The 18,617-nt window shown below is 36.6% G+C and overlaps 3 protein-coding genes across 4 annotated transcripts in view; 2 read left to right on the top strand and 1 right to left on the bottom strand.

Annotated features, from left to right (window-relative positions):
• The window catches only part of LOC107699021 (sperm-specific antigen 2-like), a 51,673-nt gene extending 46,750 nt beyond the window's left edge, over window positions 1-4,923 (bottom strand). The window contains exon 1 of the mRNA XM_016500173.1: window positions 4,842-4,923. The gene's annotated coding sequence lies outside the window, so the exon portion shown is untranslated. The remainder of the gene's footprint in view (window positions 1-4,841) is intronic.
• Window positions 4,924-11,439: 6,516 nt separating this feature from the next.
• On the top strand, window positions 11,440-13,818 carry LOC107699020 (neurogenic differentiation factor 1-like). Its single transcript, XM_016500172.1, has 2 exons — window positions 11,440-11,614; window positions 12,438-13,818. Exon 2 carries the CDS (start codon window positions 12,447-12,449, stop codon window positions 13,491-13,493), a length of 1,047 nt encoding a protein of 348 aa, XP_016355658.1. The 5' UTR covers window positions 11,440-11,614; window positions 12,438-12,446; the 3' UTR covers window positions 13,494-13,818.
• A 3,029-nt stretch (window positions 13,819-16,847) lies between these two features.
• cerkl (CERK like autophagy regulator) overlaps window positions 16,848-18,617 on the top strand; it is a 62,774-nt gene continuing 61,004 nt past the window's right edge. For both annotated transcript variants that reach the window (XM_016500171.1, XM_016500169.1), the window contains exon 1: window positions 16,848-17,291. In XM_016500171.1, coding sequence (XP_016355657.1) covers window positions 16,955-17,291 — 337 coding nt within the window. In that variant the 5' untranslated portion in view covers window positions 16,848-16,954. The remainder of the gene's footprint in view (window positions 17,292-18,617) is intronic.

Below are 18,617 nucleotides of genomic sequence, written 5' to 3'. Positions count from 1 at the left end.
TGCTTCAACACTAACTGCGGTTACTGAAACCACGCCGCCTTTCTTTGCGTGCACATTTGGGCGCATTATGCAAATATTCCCACATAGTGACCTAGATATGTGGGGGCGTGTTAGAACGAGCCATTTAAGGGGGGTGTGGCAGAGTCTTAACTTTGATAAAGTATATCTCTTTGGTTTTGAGACTTTAGTCTTTGCAACTTCAGGGATCTTATCTATGCACAATCAGCTTGTAACACTCCAAAGAGAAAGGAAAACTTGAAATCGCATCATATGACCCCTTTAAAGCCTTTCTCTTGAGGTTTCAATAGGGCTGGACGATATGGCCAAAATTTATATCACGATATACTTCTTAATTTCGGTCGATACGATATAATTCCAATATCGATATGAACACTATTAAAAAAAAGCCTCATTAAAACTGCCAAGAACGCCCACAACAGATGTCTGTACCTGAAAACTTCTGAAAAATTAATTTTCCAAGTCTATGAAACCTCCTCCTATAAAACTATATAATATTTAAGAAAAAAAAAACAGCGCAAATAAATGAATGTTTACCTTATATCAAACTATAGGCTGACATACACTACCAGTCAAAAGTTTTTGAACAGTAAGATTTTGAATGTTTTTTAAAGAATTCTCTTCTGCTCACCAAGCCTGCATTTATTTGAAAAATACAGCAAAAACGGTAACATTTTGAATTTTACTATTTAAAATATTTTAAAATGTGATTTATTCCTGTGATTTCAAAGCTGAATTTTTAGCATGATTACTCCAGTCACATGATCCTTCAGAAATCATTCTAATATGCTGATTTGCTGCTCAAAAACATTTATGATGTTGAAAACAAATGAGTAGATTTTTTTCAGGATTCTTTGATGAATAGAAAGTTCAGAAGAACAGCATTTATCTGAAATAGAAATATTTTGTAACAATTATAATATTTTTGATCAATTTAAAGCATCCTTGCTAAATAAAAGTATTCTAAATAAAAATAAAATTTCAGCGCTAAATAAAATTTCTATAATTTCCACAAAAAAAAAAAATACAATTATTCTGACTCCAAGCTTTTGAATGGAATAGTGTATAATGTTATACAAGCTTTTTATTTCAGATAAATACTGATCTTTGGATCTTTCTATTCATCAAAGAATCCTGAAAAAAAAATATTCTCAACTGTTTTAAATATTGATAATCAGCAAATCAGCATATTAGAATGATTTCTGAAGATTTAAAATAATTGCTTTCAAATAGAAAACAGTTATTTGAAATAGTAAAAAATAATTCAAAAATGTTTTTAAACATTAAAAATCTTACTGTTCAAAAACTTTTGACTGGTAGCGTAGGCTGATTATTCTTATAGACTGAAACAAATGTGCTGCAGCCAGGATAAAGAATATGAAAAGTGCTCTGAGTTGCTGCATAAAACAAATAAATTGAGCAACAACAAAAACGTTGCTGGAGACGGGCTTATTATTAAAAATGCAAATTCATTGTCTGCCAGCAGGAGGCGCTTTTAGAGTGATAAAACTAGCAGTTTCCCCAGTAACGGCTGTAATCAAAGCAGCTCCGCTCATGAACGCTACTTTATCAGATAAAAATGAAAATGTCATCGAAACTTTTCTGAAGACGGTCCTTTCCCTTCAGAGATTCATTCATATAAAACACCCGCGCCGCGTTTTGATTTTGAAATGCGCAGTGCTCATGTTTATTCAACGAAATCAAACGCCACAAATATATCAATGTAAGGGAAACACTGGTAATGTATATCGAAATATCGGAAATGTGTTTAAAAATCACATCACCGTTATTGAAAAAAATTATATCGCGATACATATTGATATTGAATTATTGTCCAGCCCTAGGTTTCAATAAGCCGGGTCTGTTTCAGGCCCCTAGCTGAATTCATTTCCTGTGGACAAAGCCCCCTATAGCATTCATATTAGCCACATATGACCTTTTCTGGTTTGTTTTTATGCACAGGCGCTTCTCCTGCATTATGCTATTTGTAAGATAGTTCTCTAAAGTGAAGCAAAGCATGAGACAGACGGCTGCTAAAATGCACCAGAAAACTTTCTAACCTGCTTCGTTCTGTGTTACAGACTTCCTTCTTCATCATGTAACAATAACACAGCATCAGCAGTCGGCGCGTAACAACAGTTTTGCATGTCTAATATGGGAAAATTACAGCTGATGGCTTAGAAAATTGCTCCTTGGATCTGAAACAGCAGGCATTAAGCCAAACTAATCTAGATGGCATCTAGACCAGGGAAGGAAATGCAGTGACTGTTTCAAAAGCATCAATGGAAATGGTTCACTTTAATATAATCTAACTTCCCATTGTAAATAACAGTACTTTGCTAAGGAAACAGAGCGCACCTTTTTAGTTAGCGTGACACATTTTCCACGAAAAGCAACTCAAGACCTGTTAACACAAAAACTCGGCTTACTTTTAGTGTTTCTGTGGCTCAGTGGTAGAGCATTGCGTTAGCAGCGCAAAAGGTTGTGGGTTCGATTCCTAGGGAACACACATACTGGTAAAAAAATGTATAGCCTGAATGCACTATAAGTCACTTGCATAATGTGCACATGCATAAATTATAATTATTATTAAATTTAAATTATTATTAATTTATTACATTAATTAATTACTTTTCCAACCACTAATGCTGATTTCTCTTGTTAAAGAGATAGTTCACACAATTGGAAATTTTACTGAGTTTGAATAACACAACCACAAATGAGATTTCAGAGCTCTTCCAGTGAATGACGGCTTAAATTTCAGTCTATCCCTATATTTGTAAATCTACAGTGGTGCGTAAATAATTTTTTTATTTTTGGATCTTTTTGGATGAACTTTTCCTTTAACAATGTGTTTACATGGTCTCTCCCTGTGGCAGGAATGCAGTAAAGCATGCGACAACACGGATTCACCCGTGTTATCTCTGCAAATACACATCACGACATCAGTATCTCTCGTTTGCTCAAACACACTCTTTTACACACACACACACACACACACACGTCAGCTGTGTTTACACCTGACCAATGTTATCTGAAGACACCCAGAAGACAGCAGTCCTGCTTTTATGTTTGCGTAGAACAGAGCTGTCCTACTTTTTATATTCACATAAAACTGTGGAAAAGTCACGAACATGAGAGAGTTTAATTAACTTTTAAGGAGACTTGAGAGCCACTAGACTAAACTAGGAATTCCTGACAATGGTTAAGGGCACTAAAGCTTCAGATCCCCCCCAAAAAAAAACAATTATTTAAAAATGTACATTTTTGAAATAAGTCTTTGTCCACCAAGGCTGTTTATTTGTCAAAAAAATACAGTAAAAATTGTAATATTTTCAAATATTAATACAATCTAAAATAACTGTTTTCTATTTTAATATATTTTAAAATGTAATTTATTCCTGTGATGACAAAGCTGAATTTTCAGCATCATTACTCCAGTCTTCAGTGTTCATTCAGAAATCATTCTGCCATCCTGAGCTTCTGCTAACATTTCTTATTATTATCAATGTTGAAAACAGTTGAGCCGTGTTATTTTTTTGTGAAAAACATAATACATTTTTTTTCAGGATGCTTTGATGAATAGAAAGCTAAAAAAAGAACAGCATTTTTTAAAAATAAAACAATCGTGTATAAACATTTTTACTGTCACTTTTGATTAATTTAATGCATCACTGCTGAATAAAAGTATTGACGCTAACAGTATTGAACAGTATTTACATATAATAACTAATGGTAACTGATAGGGAGCACCAACATTTAATGAACCAAGTGATTAACTCATAACAATAAATAACTGATCCAAAATAATTAATGATCAAGTGCTTTAGTTGTCTCACTTAATTAACATAACTGACAGTTACAGTATATGTCAGAGTACGAATATGTTGGATCCATCTTCCAGCAACATTATGCATTGGTAAAAGTAAGTCTATTTTGATTCAATAATGTATTTTACAAACGTATTTTTACATTATGTAAGATAAACTGTTCTAGATGTTAAGTGGTCTGCAAGTATTGTTTTACTGTTCAGTTGGTCCACCTTCAGAAAACTAATCCAAAAAACTAAGCTTCTTTTAACAGCACAAAACATCAAATGAAATACATTTTCCAGAAAAAAATGATGTCATCTGGGATGGTCAACATAACGTAGCACAAGCATAAAGCCTATAACATTTCAGGTGAGAGCTTTGGGTGGCCCTAAATGAGTTCATATTTTCTTCTAGTCATCTTGCCTGATTAGTAATGGATCAAGAATGCAATAAGAGAGATATCATCGTCTTTGAATAGCATGTCATTATAGCATGTCATCATAAGCAAATCAAAAGTATCTAATGAGGCTATAAACTCTACAGTTGGTCGCTTTCCAGACATAAGCAGGAGGGTGAAGCAGGTGACACGGACATGGCCGACTAACATGATCATCAGTATTCAAGAAATGAAAGGGGGAAATCATTGTAACGTCATCTGAATAGTTGCAAAACTGTTCCCCCGAACCTAAAAGCCCATTCATTACAGCGCAAAAGTTCCCTTCACTTTGCTTTTCCAAAATATGAATAATAATATACTGTTTCATTTACTCGCGCATGCAAAACAACTCCATTCGTCTCTGTAAATAAACTTTAGAAATGAACGCGAGCGTGCTGAAACGCCACATTACGCATTAAACTAGCAAGAGCACTAAAATGTCTGTATTTCAGTGCGCATCTGCGCGTAAAACAACTTCAATCCAGCAGCAAATACAGGAGAGCGCGCAAGATTAAAAACAAACACTAGAGAAAGCAACTGTACCAGCTCTAAAATAGCAGAAAAACACGTCTTACCATCTCAACGGGACGTGATGATGACCGCACGCGGATAGTTAGAAAGTTTCTAGTGCACTGAATCATCTGCCAAAACTATTCCAAAACTTCAAGTGCAATGCTTCCGCTTCCGGAAAAAAAGAGCGAAAAGTAACAACATGGGCGAGACGGAGCCCAAAAATATGCCTGGCCTGAAACCTGCTGGAAGAAGATATGCAGTGCACCAGTCCTACCTGATCCAAAACTGAGCTGTCACACTTGACATTTGCAATGTGAAGTCTGCGTAATACACTGGAAGAAACGGCGTACAGACAATTTCCACTCAGAAAGTTCTAGTAAATTTCCCAATTTATTACAAACAACAGCAGACGATACATTCAATTGAACGTGAAATTGAAAGAATGTGAAGTAGAAAGACTGAAACAGTATTTTCTGCTAAAACATACTCTAATAATCTTTGTTTTATTTACATTATTTAGACTACTATTTAAACCATTATTTAGACTACACTACAGATATGCAGACAGAGAGATAGATAAAGTGTCTTCTTTGTTAATGTATACATTACACTATGCACTGTTTCGTTTCATTTTTTCCTGAGCAAAAATAATGACTATCATACATTCGTACCATGATTTACAGACGTTTTACTCATTTGTCAAAATGTTTTTAATGTATTTTAAAATGTAATACATTTAGCATTCTCTCTTTTTCTTTTATATATTTTAATAAGTACAGGTCAGAATAAGTATGTTGTTTCATTATTGCATAAACACATGTTATGCTGAATGACAATGGAACATTATTTGCATTATCTGGTTTACCTGCATATAATATGCTTTCTTTGTAGTCACTTTCACATTCCTATAATATGCATGTCTATCTATCTATCTATCTATCTATCTATCTCTCTCTCTCTCTCTCTCTCGCTTACACACACACACACACACACACACACACACACACACACACACACACACGCTGTGTTTCCATGTTTTATAGGGACATTCAATAGGCGTAATGGTTTTTATATTGTACAAACTGTATTTTCTATCGCCACACACACACACACACACATGCACTCTGCAAGGTTAATATTAGACTCTCCTAGTAAATACATTTATGAACATTGATGCTTTGAAGTTACGAATGTAAGTAGCCTACAACATTCATTTTTAGATTAGATCAGATTATTGTTTAAGTCTGGCTGTTTGGTTATTGAGTTTTTTAACAAGATACCTTTAAGGATAAATAAAGCAAAGATATCTTTATGAGAAAGTGCATGAAACCTTTAATGTCATACAGCTAAAAACAGATGTCTGTGAATCTACTGATCAGCTAAAAAAGGAAGTTACATCACTGAGCAAGGCGGGGAAGTGGTTAACCAACCAATCCATCTGTGATGAGGCACCTGTGATAGACATCTAACCAAGAGACTATAAAACCACAATTAATCTTATTCACTACCCTGCATGATGGTCAATGTATAAAATCTACTGCTGAAAAGGAGGCAGCTGATTTACAACACTCCTCGAGCTGTTATAAGAGCTATTCGTCAACAGAATAACACACTATGCTGTGTTTCCAGAAGGGACGTCATATATGAAAACATCTGTAATGTAGTTATTTCAGTCTATACTAAGTGCTCCAGAATAATTCACAAGAAATTATTAATAAAAAATAAGACTTTGCGTACGTGATGCCTGTTTGTTTCAGCAAAACTGAAGTAATTGCTAATTCAATTCAATTGTATTGCTAACATTTCTCAGTGGAATCTTAATTACTGTTCTTTTGCCATAAAACAGATGGGAAGAGGTATTGTGTTCGTGTTATTACCCAGTGGATGGTTACAACTTGATTTATGGACCACTGTCAGTATTTCTGAAGCAATATATCTCAGAAGTGCACAACAATAGTTATCCCTTTGATATTATGAATCCTAAATGTTTCCAAATATGATATATGAGTAGAACATATTATCTGCCCCCTTAAAATAACATAATATACTTTAGTATTTACAGTGCTGGATAGATTTAATCTTAAATGTAAGGTAAAACACTACTCATGGAAAAGGCAACATATGCTATAAAACCGCAGAACTGCATGAGTTTGCTAGAATTTTTGGACTGCCCAAATAATGCTGAAGAAGACCTTTAACATTTTTGCTTGTGAGGTAAAAACGCAGTAAGTATTTAACAGTAAAACTGGTGTTCACGATTATTGAGGTAGGGGAGGCCAGGGCTGGTTGTCACACTAGACCTATATTTTAATAACTTTAGTAAGGTTTTCAGTCAATAGCCACATTTTGCAAATGTTTGTTTGCTCTAGCAGTGGAGTCTTATGCTACAAACACCTCTAAAGCTCTTTTAAATTACAACCAATTCATTTCAATATCAGCATTTTTAACAGCTGTTGCATGAATTGAAGCTTGAACTGTGTTTTCAGGACAAATGTAATATAATATATACAGTGTTGGCCAAAATTATTAGAACACTAGTATTTTGACCAGCTGAACATGGTTTTAAGTCAGTTATTTCTAGTCTAATATATAATATCAGTTTACATTTCCAAACATTCGTTTTGCCATTAATTGTAATAATCCAGTGAGATTTTTGTTTACACGAGGAGTCTGACAACAACCAGTGCTGCACACAGAGATCTGATCTCATCATCATCCAGTCTGTCTGGAATGACATGAAGAAACAGAACAAACTGAGACAGACTCAATCCAGAAGAACTGTGGCAACGTCTCCAAGATGCTTCAATAAACCTACCTGCAAAGCTACCTGAGAAACTATGCGCAAGTGCACCCGAGGGCAAAAGCTGCTTTAAAAGCAAAGGATGGTAACACCAAATGTTGATTTAATTTAGTTAATAGAAGTTAATTGATAGAGAAAATATATATATATATATATTTCATGAATTATTGTATATTCAGACATTTTGAAAAAGTGAATACATTGTAGGAAATTATTTTTCGAACTTGTAAATAAAAATTAAAATAAAAAAAATCATTAGATTTACGTTTTACAAGAAAATACTATTTCAGTCTAGTTACATTTTTCACATTTACTTCAGTGTTACTTGCCTTATTTTCAGTGTAGTTTCTCCATTTAATCAGAAGATGGCGTTCGTGACCATGATTAGACTCTTCAGAATCGTTGCTTGACTCTACCGATCTCATACACAGGGTTCCTAAGTGAATATAACAGCATATTAAACGTAAAATGCGTTGACTTATAACCATTTCAAATAAAATAATATATTTACAGTACATTTAAATATAATAAGGTGAAAGCCAACGGAGCTGTTTATTTCTTTTTATATAGGCTAATTTAATGCACTGGGAATTAAGTCCATAAATGATTGCTAAATAATACATAGAATCAAAATTATTTCTAATTCGTAGAACTCTGGTGCAAAAATATTTGTTTTTGTTAAGCATGAATACAAATGTTTTATATATTATACACAATCACTTTAATACAACATTAATAAACATTATTTCATTAGAATGCACAGATCATTATTTTAAAGATGAATAGCTTATATTTATATGTTATCATAGGCTACATGATATGTCTAGGCCTACTGATGTTTTTTATTAGGCTATATAACATTAACGACTTGCTAAAGGAAATTATTTTACCCGTGTTATCCGTTTATTTTCTTGTTAAATGTGTGTGAATTGAAATGCTGTTGAAGCGAGCAGCAGACTGCCTCGAGAGGCTGCACTGGCCCCATATGCAGCAGGTGGCCTTACCTGCAACCCAAACGAGCCCTTGAACTACAGTAGAGAAACACTGAATCCACAGAGCGGCACAGATGGGTCACCAGCCAAAACGAGTGCCTCTGCATGATTTATTGCGCCAAAATACCACAGAACTAATCAGCGGATAAACTAATTAATACAAATCTGCATTTTTGCATAAGTAATTAGAGCAACTCGCAATGAAATAAGAGATAGGGATTTATTCAGTCGGGAGAGCCATTCAGGCAGAGAGAGATTTGGTTTGGATCCACTGTTCCAGTCTGAGGAAAGGTCTGTTGGTTTAAGCAGAGGGCGTTAAAGGTCAAATAATTAATAAATATCATTGGCGTGACCTCGTATTGTGTTGTGTCGAGAGCGGAAGCTTACAGGAAGCGTTAACGAACGCTTACGGGAAGCGACCTACTTCTGTTCCTTTTATACCGGTACTTAAAGTTTTTTTTAATAGGCTACAGCATAAGTAGTCTGTTTTTTTCAAACACGCAAAAGTTAGAAAACAAGTTAGTTTTCGCGAACAAAACTCGTCTTTGTCGATAACCGTATCACGGTTATCGGTTTGTATCAGACGCTACATAAATAAATAAATAAATAGTTGTTGTAGATTAGCACATCACAGATTCGACCAAAAAAAACAACAACATTGAGATAGGCCTATGTGACAGTTGGATAATTGTGCTAAGGGCGCCAAACGAACTAGAACTAGCCTATCGATTACGATATTTTACGAAGTCGATCCCTCAAAGTCATTGAATAATCCCTAAATATATATATAACTATAATCGCAAATACATTATTTTATATATCAGTTTAAAAAATAATCTGAAATTTAGCCCTTTATTTATTCACCTCAGTATTAAGCCAGAGAAAATATCAGTCTGTGTAAAGCAATGTAATATGACATTATGCACTCTAAAAAATGCTGGGTTAAATACAACCCAGTGCTGGGTAAAATAGGGACAAACCCAGCAATTGGGCTGTTTTGACCCAGCGGTTGGGTTACTACCCAGAAGGTTGGGTTAAACATTTAACCCAACCGCTGGGTCAAAACAGCCCAATTGCTGGGTTTGTCCCTATTTTACCCAGCACTGGGTTGTATTTAACCCAGCATTTTTTAGAGTGTACAGAGTCTGTATATTTTTATGCCTGTAATTTGTAATAGCAGATCAAATAAAAAGTGCCAGTGTGTGGGATGCTGAAGAAACGAGGAATGCAAAAGCATGAACTAAATGCGACACAAGTCCACTGAGTTGCTGTCAGAGGTGCTGAAATCACTCTCCTCACATCTCTTGGTGATTGCATGGCAACAGCGAGATATACACAGGCAAACAGACGTCTTCCTTTCGGACCTTTGACCGGCAGAAACTTGTCGATTTTTATGAGAAAGATTAGCAGCACTCAGAGCCCATGAGTGTTCGTGGACACTTCACGGTTACCTAGTTATCAAATGTCTGCGGTAGGCCATTAACAGATGTCAGGAGAGATAAGCACAGATAAGCAAACAATGGAAATGCAATATTTTCCACGCATGAACAAACAGCATGGGAGGATAGAGACGAGATACTCAACTCAAGACTTGGAGAGAACAACAATAATTGCATTACCTCAACGAAACAAATGTAAAACCTGCATGCAAAAATCTTTAATATGCTTTTATGAAGTTGATCAATTCAAAGCTAAGCAAGCCTAAATTATATCATTTCTGGATATGTTCGGTGGTCTGATTTTAAGCTGTATTTCTGAACGCAAAAATAAATCGAACATAGGTCAATATTTTAAAGACAATGCTCTCAAAACTAACAACTAGCCTAAATACGTGATTAATTGAGGCATGATTAGATCATGCACTCACTTTTACAGTGAAAAGGGCTTTGTTGCTTGTCAGGTGTCTAAATAATTCCAGGGAAAATCGAATTTCCTCAAAGCACAAACGCTCCACGTGCGTTTAAATTCCATTGTCTATAGTTATTCCCTCATTTATGTTCTCGCCTTTTCAACGGCCATCCCGTTGGTCTATCTTTTTTTAGGGGGGTTGGAGGGGCAATGAAATTAAATTGAATAGAAAACAGCAGATTTCGGACGCTGGATCAGGTTAGTGAGCCGTGAAACAGGCTTTTTGTCAGTACGCGTGTGACTCGCGTGCCGACCGACCAGCGTTGAAAAGAGGGGGACTCATTACCGGGGTCTCGAGCCAGACTTTGCAATCACTGTTTACAATCAATATCACGAGATATTTGCAAAAGATTAGCGACAAATCCACCCAACCACCCCAACAAACCACCCATTTCTCAAAAATCATACAGGCTGTAATTCATCATAAAATTCGATTGTTTTATTTATTTATTTTGTAAAAATAGGCCTAATTAGTGAAGTAAAACAGGCTACGAATAGTAATGATAATATAACAATATCCTACTAATAATTCTAATTGAATTTAAATATTATATAATTTAGGCGTATTTATATTCTTTTAGACAGGACCTATTTCCACTCATAATTAGTGACAAAACCTACTGAGTGATTATGAGCTAATTTATGGACACGCATATAAGGAATTGTCCGCATTAAGACAAACGGGATGTATCCTAGCTAAAGAAAGAGCCGGTCGTGATTGAATGTGTCCCACGCTTGAAAGGGTTAATCCATCCTGCGGGTACAAACAGGTCCACGGAGTCTCTAACTGGCGACAGATGGCCACTTTCTTTCGGCCACAAAGGGACGGAATACAGAGCTCTGGCGAATACAAATGGAAGAGATCACGTGACGCTTGAGGCCGTTTTCCTGACGTAGCCGGCCATATGGCGCGTGCCGGGGGAAGGGGCGGGGCCAGATGCCAATCACGGGTGCAGGGTGGGACTGTAGAGGCAGCCACAGACAGACATCCACTCGCATCTTACAGCATCAGCAGCACCGCTATATAACCAGAGCATCCCATCGGCGCAGCCACATTAGGCTTCAATCCGCAGGACTTCCCACACCACCACGAGGGGCATGAAACTATCATAACAAGACATTCAACAAATCCTAGGTATGTCATGTTTCTCTCTTTAATAAATCTGCCTGTATTTCACATATTTGTGTCGAACTATTTCGCATTCAGATCATTCTTATGATGATGATAGCGTTGTGGTAAACTAATTTTGATCGGCATAGCTAGATTTTGTTTAGCTGATCCACTATAATGAAGCATATAAAACCCACAAATCAACCTATAAAAACTGAAAACGTAAATTAATTGTTACATTAGATAGTGAAGAAGTGCTAACTTGCAATGACAAGTTAAGTGCGCGTTTCAATTTAATTGCTGATGAAGAAAACTAAGTAAAATTGGATTCTGTTAACATAATGAAAACATTTTTGCAATGCAGTTATACACTTCGAATTTTCCTGTAAAGGGACTAATAAATACAACTTTACAATCTTAATGTCTAAAATTCGGATGTTGAAACTAGTTATATCTTGCTGTTCAGTCTGTTCGGTTAAGCAGGAAGGCAATACCAATTTACTTATGAGAATTCAATTCAATAATTTACTCTAAATCTATCCAGAAATTAGATTTTGTTTCTGAATACCTATAGAATAAAAATACATAAAACGATATTCCTTATTAAATTCCTTTATTTCAAAATGAACAACAAGGACTGTATCTGATTAGGAAACACTGATGATGTTACATAATAAAGCTGCATAAAGTAAGCAGCTATGATTCATCCACAGGTCATGTGTTGTTGCATTTTGGACGTGCAGTGTAGCGCATTTCATTTCTTAATGGTTGCATGGCTCTCATTTAAAGATAATACAGAAAAATGTGACTGAATGGACGTCTAAAGGCTTTATTTGTCGCTTTGCAGAGTTCCAACATGACGAAATCTTACACCGAGGAAAGCATGATGCTGGAGCCTCAAACCAGCACGGACTGGACCGACAAGTGTCACAGCAGCTCCCAAGACGAGCGAGACGTGGAGAACACCAGCTTGCCCATGCATAAGGATATGGAGGACGACGAAGTGGGACTCAACCGACTCGAAGATGAGGACGACGAGGAGGAAGAGGAGGAAGAAGAAGACGGCGACGACACCAAGCCGAAAAGGCGAGGACCCAAGAAGAAGAAGATGACCAAGGCGCGTCTGCAGAGGTTCAAAATGAGGCGCATGAAGGCGAACACCCGGGAGAGGAACCGCATGCACGGCCTCAACGACGCGCTCGAGAGCCTGCGCAAAGTTGTGCCGTGCTACTCCAAAACGCAGAAGCTCTCCAAGATCGAAACGCTCCGACTGGCCAAGAACTACATTTGGGCGCTATCGGAAATCCTGAGGTCGGGCAAGAGCCCGGATCTGATGTCTTTCGTGCAGGCCCTGTGCAAGGGCTTGTCCCAGCCCACGACCAATTTGGTTGCAGGATGCCTCCAACTGAACCCCAGAACTTTTCTCCCCGAGCAGAGCCAGGAGATGCCCCCTCATATGCAAACAGCAAGTGCTTCCTTTTCCGCGCTTCCCTACTCCTACCAGACGCCCGGTCTTCCCAGCCCTCCATACGGTACAATGGACAGCTCTCACATCTTTCACGTCAAGCCGCACGCGTACGGGAGCGCACTGGAGCCGTTCTTTGACACCGCGCTCACAGACTGCACCAGTCCCTCGTTTGACGGACCCCTTAGCCCGCCTTTGAGCGTCAATGGGAACTTTTCCTTCAAACACGAGCATTCGTCGGAATTCGAGAAGAACTACGCCTTTACCATGCATTATCAGGCGGCGGGCTTGGCCGGCGCTCAGGGACACGCGTCTCTTTACGCGGGCTCCACGCAGCGCTGTGATGTACCCATGGAGAACATTATGTCGTACGAAGGGCACTCGCATCACGAGCGGATCATGAACGCCCAGCTGAACGCGATATTTCACGACTCGTGATTCTAACGGACATTTGTGAGACTGCTCGTCACGGTATTCTGTTATGGCTGATGCAAAAAGAGCAACAACATTATATGCTTAATCTTATGTACGTATTTATTGTTGTTACTGCCTTTAGGAGAAGAGAGAATTCGTTTATTCTCGTTCACCTTTATGTATTGTATTCTATAGCGCTTCTACGTTGCGGTCACACACAGGTGGGAACAGGCGTGACCTTCTTCATAATGTGTTAATTATCCATGCTACAAAATCACAAGCAATAATTTGGAATCTATGCAATTTTTAATCCAATACTGGGCCAATTATAGAAATTAATAGAGATTGATATATTTTTCAACCTATTACCTTTTACTACTTATCTATCCCATACTGAATTATTTTGTTGTGGTTTTGTATAGAATTGTTAATTTTGATAAAGTCAGATCCCTGCATCATTCCATGCAACCCCTCATGTTAATGTTTTATAAAACTGATTTCTCTCTTGTTTATACAGAACAGTACTCAATCTAGTAATAACCAGCAGGCAAGTGCTTAAAAATCTGTAATGTTGCCTTAGCAATGAATTACTGTAAAATCATGCAGAGTTGCACAATTCCCACCCCCTGAATCCCGTCTAATGTTACGTTCAATCAGTGATCCTTTGTGGAATTGCGAATTGCTTTGAGTGCTGGAGGGGAAAAATTCGGTGTTAGAGTCTCAGTGTTGTACATAAAAGCTTGACTATCACCTTTTAAATTCACCCTGTGTAAAAGCTGATCGAGAGGCATGTCTTTCTAAGATGGAAAATAAATAATGGACTGAATTAGTCTGCTCTAACTATTCGGGGATTTTCGACTGGAAATTTTAATTGGTTGCAAAGAAGGAACAAACAATGAAGATGCAACCAAAAACAGGTTGATTTCAAAGTGATTCTAGTTTTGAGACTGTTGTATGTGTGTATCAGTTCATGATGGAGGCTTAAGAAATAAAACAAATGGTTTTGAATTGAACATTATTACAGTCATTTTTTGTAATGAACTCTCAGCCCTTCAGAATACGTTTTACTCTCATTAATTATGATTTGTATTTTCTTTAAAACACATACTTGCTCTAATCTGATTATTCAGACAGAAACACAAATATAGATGAACAAAAATGATTCATGTTAGTCTCAGAATCTAGGCTACAGTATCAAAGGTTTCGTGTGATGAATAGCTTAGACGTTTGAAACTGTTGGCTAAATTTTGAAACTATTAATATTAAATCTCAAGGTCATGTGAATTTATACCCTTGAATATTATTAAACACATAGCCTTTTTTCCTGTCCTAAAGGATATTCACTGTTAGTATGCTTCAACTAACTATCGATTTAGTGCGCAATAAGAGTGTTACTTACCTGAGCGCATTGCCTACAGCTAAAATAAATATTAAATCAGCACAGAGGAGCCCAACGCAGAGACACGATATAAATGCACCTCCTAAAGTCTGAAATTATCCAGGTTTATTTAAAACCAGACAGGGGTAAAATAATCTCCTCAAAATAACATTACATACAGCATCACGAAATGTTGCTTAATGTCAACATCGCTGTTGCGCATATCGATACATTTGTAAAAGGTTTTCATCTCTAAAAAATATTTGGAATTTCTAAATACACACTATATTACCAAATGCATAGGAAAAATTCACATCATACATCAGTGTAAATGAATTTGTCCTCGATTCTTTTATAATCCACAACTGTTCATGCCACGCCTGCAAACAAATCTTCTTAAAATGTATCAGATATTTGTGTTTTATTGAAGTGCAGAAAAGCCTTTGTTCATTATTAAATTAAGTTAAAGTTGTCACACATGCAAAATATAGACTATAAAGAAGATGAAAAGATAATGGTGTAAAAGGGAGTTATTGAAATGCCCCCGCATTTTAGAAGCGTGTACGAAGATAAATTAATAAAACAACGTTCTGTGTGAAGATGAAAGTATTTGAAGATATCATATAATATAAATATTAAAAAACAAAATAAAAATCTCGTAAAATCCTGTAGATTTTTGGAGGCTAGATGAGAGAAATACAAGACATCACGACTAACATCGTCCTTTAGAAATGTGTTTAATTCATACGACTTCATTGAGGCTGTTGACAAAACATTAAAAAAATCACTTGGCATATAAAAAGGGGAAACATCCACTGGGAGTAAAGTGCTTAGTCTCAGAAGCTTTGGCCACATCCAGGAACTGTCCAAGGTGCTGTGTGAGGAATACTTTTTCACACCTTTGTTCACCTAGTACTCGGGCTAATTGTTTAGCACACCAAATAAACCAGGCATGCAGTCATTAGAATAAGAATACAAATTCAGTCGTCCAAGTCTGAGGCAACCTATATATTTGTTAACATGTAAATACTGTTACATAAGTGCCATCAGTGTTTGACAAAATTAAAATATTTGTGTTAACTCCTTTGCTATTGCAAGATGTTGTTTATTATTTAACTAACTAGTATCTATTTATAGTACTTTTAAAATAACTAGTAATTGCATTAAAAGTAATGCAATAGTGACCTTTTTACAATTCAATTCTATAGGGAAATGTTCACATATAGCTATAGGCCTAGGCCTATTGATTTCTAGCAGGCCAATGCTTTACTAGTAGTACTACTAACTACTATCTAGTATGTTTTTTACATTCCTAGTTGGTTTTCCAATATTTTTTCAGGTTTACTAGCACTAGCACTTTAACTGTTCATTAGACATGAAACATTTTGTTACTAGTTTTATAGTAACATAAAATGGATAAATGTTAAAACGGCTTGTCATAGTATTTCACATTACCACACAAATGTTATGAATAGTTGAAATAGTAATAACCAGTGTTGGGGGTAACACATTACAAGTAACGCGAGTTACGTAATCAGATTACTTTTTTTCAAGTAACTAGTAAAGTAACGCATTACTTTTTAATTTACAAGAGAATATCTGAGTTAGTTTTTCAAATAAGTAACGCAAGTTACTTTTTTTTCCAATGTATTGATTGACAGCTCTCCTGTCCCCATGTTGAGAGAAATCAGATGTTACTGTAGTTCAAAATAAAAATGAATATTCGTTAATTCATCTCACTCACAAAAAAAACTATATTTGCCAAAAATATAACTTTTTTTATTTTAAAAACAAACAAGCAAGCCCGGATTCCAGATTTAAAAAGTAACGCAAAAGTAACGTAATGCATTACTTTCCATAAAAAGTAACAAAGTAACGTAATTAGTTACTTTTTTATGGAGTAACGCAATATTGTAATGCATTACTTTTAAAAGTAACTTTCCCCAACACTGGTAATAACAGACTAAATGCGCGTGCTCGGCTAATAAAGCCCAGCGGGCGTGCGCTCTAGAGGTGCATGCCTACGAGGAACTTCCTCAGGAGCCTAGCGACCGAGAGCCGGTAAATTAAGACACAAAGGCCAGTTTGCCCCGCAAGCTTTGACGTTATGTTTGAATCCCCGTGTAAATCGATAAATGTCCTCAACGCGTGGTCGGAGAGTCAGGAAGAGTTGCGCGAGACGCAACCAGTGTCTCCTCGCGGGACGAGAAAGCGAGTCAAGGCAAAAAAGAAAAAGCGAAAACAGCAGCAGCAAAACGAGAAACGCTCCGTCTCGGCCCCTCAGTTATGCTCAGATGACGCCGATAAGGGGCGAACAGAAAAGAAACACAGACCGGACGAACCGATTGGGAGAGGAATCTTCCAAATCGGGAAGAAGAGCCACGACGTGGTTCTCACGGAAACGAGGGTAACATGGACGCCCATACAGCCCGAGACCCCTACAGGTGAGCAGCTCCGCGCTCTGTTTGCTGCCGTTTCCATGGTGATTGCATGCTACTGCAGTTTACTTTCTGTGTGTCTGGCTCTCGAAGTCATACAAGCAAACTATTTATTCATTTATCGTGTTTACAGACACGACTGCGCCTCGTGTACACTGCGCATGCAATCTCAGCATCGGAAAAGTGCTTGCTGAGATTTATTAACACGTGGACTCAAAATAAGCAGTGGCTGTAGGCTAGCCTGTAAACTTGGTTTTATGACCGTTTTAGAATGTTAGAATGAATAATTGCATTCGAAATTTTAGAATGAATCATTTAGTTTGTATTCACTCTTTCTTATTTTGGTTATGTAGGCCTATATGTTTCTGTTCTGTACATGAATACAACAAGAGAAAAGTGCTTACTGAGATTTATTAAGACAGAGACTGTAGAAACTTGGTTTTATGAATGTTTTAGAATGAATTGTTGTTGAATTTAGAATCATTGGGTCTCTTTCTCTTACATACATTGGTTATGTATATATACACTGTAAGAAACTGACTTTGAAATTCACAGTAATTAACTGGCAGCAAGTGACAAGTAACTTACTGTATAAAAAGCACAGTAATTGACCAGAAGCGAGTGACAAGTAACTTACTGTAGAAAAGAACTACAGTAATTAACTGGCAGCTAGTGACAAGTAACTTACTGTAGAAGAAATAACAATATTTTCGCTGTTTTCATTTACAGTAGCAACCATGTAACTGTAAAGTAAAACTCACAAATTTGCAAGTGCAACCTTTTTTTTTTTGTTTTGCCTTTTTGTGCTTATTACACAGGACAGTGTGGAATGATCAGCAAAGGACCTTAAGCCAGGAATCGAACACGGGTTGCCAGAGACACAGTTGCACTATATGTCAGTGTGCTAACCACTAGACTATCGGTACCGATAGTTGTACAGATAGCTGTTTAGTTGTATTGGTTCAGCCCAAATAAAAATAATATGAAATAAATAATGCATGTTGCACGATTTAAATATAAATATTAATTTATCTACAGTCACAGTTAACTGCTCATCATTATAACAAGCGTAATTTATCATTCTTCACTTATTGCTAGATGTGTTGAAACCAATAAAATCTTGATGACCTTCTGGTCATTTTATTTTTTTTAATTTTTATTAAAGAATACATTTGCTTCCTGTATTCTCTATTCAAACCTAAAATGTAATTGAATTACAGTGAGGTCAAATTAAATGCAGTCATTGGCTGGAAACCAAATAGGCTACTATGTTTTCCTTCTCTATCCCAGTGGCTGGGTTTCAGAAAACCCTAGTGTATGGCAGTACGGTGA

The sequence above is a fragment of the Sinocyclocheilus anshuiensis genome, unplaced genomic scaffold (assembly GCF_001515605.1).
Source record: "Sinocyclocheilus anshuiensis isolate Anshui unplaced genomic scaffold, SAMN03320099.WGS_v1.1 scaffold18, whole genome shotgun sequence".
NCBI lineage: Eukaryota > Metazoa > Chordata > Actinopteri > Cypriniformes > Cyprinidae > Sinocyclocheilus > Sinocyclocheilus anshuiensis.
The sequence above is the reverse complement of the archived record's forward strand: the minus strand, read 5'-3'. Positions and strand labels throughout refer to the sequence as shown.

Bases quoted from the DNA above. Each gene is read 5' to 3' on its own strand.
- LOC107699020 (XM_016500172.1), top strand. From the start codon at position 12,447: ATGACGAAATCTTACACCGAGGAAAGCATGATGCTGGAGCCTCAAACC.